The sequence below is a fragment of the Aedes albopictus genome, chromosome 2, assembly GCF_035046485.1.
Source record: "Aedes albopictus strain Foshan chromosome 2, AalbF5, whole genome shotgun sequence".
NCBI classification, from domain to species: Eukaryota; Metazoa; Arthropoda; class Insecta; order Diptera; family Culicidae; genus Aedes; species Aedes albopictus.
In genome coordinates, this window is record NC_085137.1 from 231,624,270 (window position 1) to 231,629,378 (window position 5,109).

Below are 5,109 nucleotides of genomic sequence, written 5' to 3' on the forward strand. Positions count from 1 at the left end.
TACGAAGTGAACGGAGCGTGATGGCTAATACACTTGTGGTTCAGGCCGAAGACCTGATATCGAGTCCCACTTTCGAAGGAGCAGTTGATTCCGAAATTTTCTTGCTCAGATATTTTGTGCTAGTTGAAAAATCTTAAGACTCAAGTCTTCATAAGAAAAATATTATGTGTTGTGCATTGATTCATTGTACATAGTCATTCCTTCAAATTAAGAAGATATGTAATTTAAATAAACTAGAATTCTATAAATTACTAGCTGTCCCCGGCAAACTTTGTCTTGCCTACTGCATTTTTCGACGTTTCAAGTCCCTGGTTAAGCTCAAGTCCTCGTTCAAAATGTATGAAAACCCGATTTCCAAAAACTCTCAATTTTCCCTTGTTTTTGCCTCATAAACCTTCCTTGTTTGAAAACTACGGAACAAAACTTAGACGATCCAAATCAGACCATTCGCTCGCAAGTTATGCGCGGTCCCACGTATGCCACTGCATTTTTATATATATATATAGTTTATTTTTAATAAAAAGGAGGAGAGATGTAGTAGACTAGCTTTTATATAGGAGTAGGCTATGCTTGAGCAAGGCAAATGATTGAGCATTCTTTTCCAAACTGTCATTGCATTTAGACGTGCATGTGGAACTTCTACAATCGTACTTTAGATTCATAAGAAATATGCATGGATCGTAAACCAAGATTGGAAACCCCTGAGGTTTACAACACCACTATATTGTAATAAGTACTCCTTGACAAGCAGAGTCCTACAAATATTCACACCTTCTTCTAGGACTTTCAGTTTTTTGCGAAATCAGCACGGCCCATGACGTCAGCTTGGGAATCACTGATCTTCGGAACGGTACTATGGTGTTTATTGCTCCTTGAGACGCAGAATCGTGAAAACATTCACACCTTCACATAAGGCTTTCATTTCTTACGAAACTAGCATGACCCGTAACAACAGCTTGGGAACCCCTGAGTTTCGCAACGCCATGCTTATTAAGACGCGGAATCTGAAAACACTTTACTTTCTTATCACACTTTCATTTCATGAAAAAATAGTATGTCTCGTGACCTCTGCTTGGGAACCACTGAGCTGTGCAACACCACTGTATTGTTGTAGTACATGTAATGTAGGGCCTTGCACCATTTGGGCGGGTGTACCTATTTTGGGCACTTGCCGCTATAACTAAGTCAATTCCAAACGGATTGATTTGAATTTTTGTTTAGAGTTAGGTACGTACAGTATACAAAAACTCGAATCAATCGGTTTGAAATTGAGTTAGTTATAGCGGCAAGAGCCCAAAATAGTTGCACCTGCCTAAATAGTACAAGACCGTACATGCTTCACGAAACGCAGAATCCGAAAAAAATCCCACACTCTCCTAGAAATTTCGGATCTAGAGAACTTTGCGTGGCCCATCGCCCACGATTGGGAACCACTGAATTTTGCAACTCTGCTGGTGTTAGTGGTCCTTCAGATGGACAATTTGAGTAACAACTTAAAATAAAACCTATATCAGTTTCCACTTGGGAAGGGATGGTTAAAAAACATAGTTCATTATCAATGAGTGTGGCGCCAAAAGCGAAGTCTTATCCAGTTGACTAGACGGGATATGTATTATGTTACAGGGGAGTATTCGTTTGTGTGAATGATCTTCATTTCTAACCATTCAGTTTTCATCTATCGTTGATTTCAGTTTAGCTCTTCATACCAGGTTCCAGATTGCTATGAAATAGTGATTTCCCAGATATTTGTGCTTAAAAAATGAAATTGTTAATTGTGTTATTCGTGATTCAAAACATCGATAAAATAGGTTAAAGATCCGGAAAAAGTCGAAAAGATATGGTGATTTAACGAACCGTGTTCTGTTTTAGTTGCTCTCATAAACTGTGCACTCGAACCGAGTGCTCCGGATGCAATCCTGAGGAAGAAATTGCTGTGTGGGCAGTATGATAGTTCCGAACGACCAGTTAAAAAATTCACTGACCCCGTCGTCGTCAGTATGCATATGGTGTTGCAGAATTTTGACATTGTAAGTTTTGAAGAATTTGTGTCGTCGCCGTCGGCGACAATTGCATTAGTTTGATTGAGCGTTTACTACTCGAGTATTTAAATCATATTTAATGACCGAAATAAAAAAAAGTAACATGAAACAATGTTGCATTTGCATCAATTCTAATTGTCAGGAAGACGATCGCCAAAAGCTATTCATCAACGTTTGGATTCGCTTGTCATGGCAGGATCAGTTTCTGGTTTGGGACCCAAGAGAGCACACCGGTATAAAGGACCTCATGGTTGACTCCAAAGACATTTGGCTGCCGGATATGATGCCTTATTCAGCGTAATGTGTCCTTTTTTAGGAAAGTATTGTGACACTGTTAGTTAATCCAATTCTCCATTGATCAGTTATTACAGCAACAATCTGGATGCGACCTGTACATCGCCCAAGTGTAGCGTACTCTTCAACGGTGAGGTGCGGTGTATTCCCGCCTGCGACTACCACTCGCTGTGCTACACAGATTTCACAAATTGGCCGTTCGATCGGATGAATTGCACGATTCGATTTGGAATGTGGGCTGAGTACGCCAACGAGGTGGATTTCACAGCCGATGGAATGTCGTTTATTTCGAATCAAACCAACAGTCACAACCAGTGGATCATAACGGCGACCAATGTATCAAAGCATACGGATCCAAGTGATATCAATGGAACTACAATATATCCTTCGGTGGTTTACAACTTTATCCTGGAGCGGCACTCGGGGGTGCATTGTGCGATAATTCTGACGCCTGCTTTTGGTAAGAGATTTAGTAGTTAGGGGCTGTTCATAAACCACGTAGACCAAAATTAGGCCATCTCAGACCCCCCCCCCCCTCCCCCCTCGTAGACTTTTGTCCATACAAAAATTTTGAAATTTGTATGAAGCGTAGACTTTGGTCAGACCCCCCTCCCCCTCCCCCCAAAAAGTCTACGTGGTTTAAGAACGGCCCCTTAGGAACTTGAATTCATGTGCATTTGATTGATTTTTATTATATAAAATAAAACCTTTGAGTTTAGCCAAAACTGTTGAGATTTGGAGGTCCAACGATGTATTTCCGAGCATTAAAATGTGATTATTGTTTCTCTTTTCTAGTTATGATATCCCTTAATCTCGTATCATTATGGATCAACTGTTGTTTCGTCGAAAGATTGATTATGCTTTCTGTAAGCGTCTTCATCCATTTCCTGTTCATAGTGAACATGTACTGGCAGGTTCCTTACAGCGGATCTACGGTTCCAGTTTTTAGTACGTACAACACGTTTTTGATTACAAATCGATTCTATTTTCGTAAATTCCAAATTCTAATCATCCAAATTCCCGTTTCAGTGATTTTCTTCCGTGATTCCTTAATCATCACCGCAAGTTTGTTGATTTCGACGGTTTTCATCAAACATCTGTACCTAAGCGCAAAGCCGATCCCAGCTGTTTTAGGCAGTACAGTGACGGTATTGACAGGGAACTCACTTGGTAAATGGTTTTTCAATCTGGAAACCACGGCGGATCCGGAAGATGAGACAATGGAGGAAAATAGACCTAATGAGGAATCACCAAATGAGACAACGAGAGACACGGCCATTCTGGTCGGAGAACAGCCTACGGAAAGTGTGGAGAAACCTTCCAAATTGGACGATAAAACGAGAGTTTTTGCAAAGGTACTCGATAGATTGTTATTTATAGTTGGTTTTGTATCTTACACGTTGATGATCATTACACTTATTCCTAGAAACTAATACCTGTATAAATTCATAATTAAGCATTTATTGCTGAAAATGCTATTAAATCACAATTGCCGATAACACCTTCGATTTTTTTTATTTAATTCTAGAACTTATCACATCCATTATCATACATATTTCAGTCCTTGAGGAGCAGACCTGGTGTGATGGTTAGAATACTTGACAATCACGCCGAGGACCTGGGATAGAATCCCACTCCCGACAGACTCGCAAAATGTGAGTGCTTCCTTCCGAAGGGCAGTAAAGCATGGGTCCCGAGATGAACTACACTGAGGCAAAAATTTCTTAAGAAATTCACTACAGCGGTCTTATGAAAAATCTCATAAGAATGTTCTTATGAAACGTTGATCCCGAAAAGCCAAACTTTTTATTGCACTCCAACCATTCCAACTTTCGAAGCGTCGATGGGCGCGTGAGTAAAGCACGCGTTCTCCGATCTCGACGTCCCTGGGATTCCAGGTTGCGATTTTGTTTTATATTGCGCAAAAATATTTCATAAGATGTCTTATGAAACGATATCATAAGAATTTCTTATGGAAATCAAAACATTTTCTTATGTCGAAATTTCATAAGACAAACTTATGCCCTTCATAAGATCAGTTTTCTCAGTGTATCCTAGGGCTAAAAATTTCGTTAATACAAAAAAAAACTTCAGTCCTGTGTATATTTCGACTGCGCCTCCCCATTGACCTGCAACCTGAAAAAGAATACAAGACCATCAACGCTCACACACTGAAGATGCCTGTTAGTCCCGTGGCAGAACGTCCAAACATGCAGATGCGCCAGAAGGTCTTAGAAAAAAAGGCGCATACTATGAGTTCTCTGCAAAATGATACTAACCTGAATACCGTAATCTGGAGGGTAGTTAATCAGCGGGGAAAAGTTGATCACTATGGGATCCACGTCCTTAAACCGCTGAGGACGTTACAATTCTGCTTCAATGGAAGAACTTTTGACGGTAATCAATTGGTTGGCGTAAAGTCAGACCGGACCACCTGTTTTTCAATGATATTGGGAATATGTTCCGTAAGTACTTGGAATTTGATATTCCGAGTGCAAGTTTTTCTGAAATACTATAATTATTTCCTGTAATGACACATCTGCATCACATAACGTCGAAAAGTTCAGAGTTGTTGAATTTCTTCGCTTATCTTTACCTGACCAAAAATAGCGTAGTCAACTCCTACTTAACGCCGACCAATTGTGTGAATGAATTGGAATAATTTTTATAGGTTTTCGGGCCAATTGTGTCAGATTTTACATAAAAATATCATTTTTTTTTGTATGTGTATTAAACTCGATTAATAGACTGTCTTTCAAAACATTGCCTATTATCA

General features: G+C 39.8%; 1 protein-coding gene across 1 annotated transcript; it reads left to right on the forward strand.

The window, feature by feature from the left end:
• The first annotated feature begins 1,682 nt into the window (after window positions 1-1,682).
• LOC134287045 (neuronal acetylcholine receptor subunit alpha-2-like) lies at window positions 1,683-3,842 on the forward strand. The gene is made up of 6 exons (XM_062848755.1): window positions 1,683-1,808; window positions 1,870-2,027; window positions 2,182-2,336; window positions 2,402-2,793; window positions 3,129-3,281; window positions 3,363-3,842. The coding sequence occupies exons 1-6, from the start codon at window positions 1,760-1,762 to the stop codon at window positions 3,764-3,766; spliced, it is 1,311 nt and encodes a 436-aa protein (XP_062704739.1). The 5' UTR covers window positions 1,683-1,759; the 3' UTR covers window positions 3,767-3,842.
• Window positions 3,843-5,109: the final 1,267 nt, after the last annotated feature.

Excerpts from the sequence above, each read along its gene's own strand:
- LOC134287045 (XM_062848755.1), top strand. The coding sequence starts at position 1,760 with ATGAAATTGTTAATTGTGTTATTCGTGATTCAAAACATCGATAAAATA. Across the intron at positions 1,809-1,869 it reads TCAAAACATCGATAAAATAG|TTGCTCTCATAAACTGTGCA; the intron begins GTTAAAGATCCG and ends GTTCTGTTTTAG. Across the intron at positions 3,282-3,362 it reads ATCTACGGTTCCAGTTTTTA|TGATTTTCTTCCGTGATTCC; the intron begins GTACGTACAACA and ends TTCCCGTTTCAG.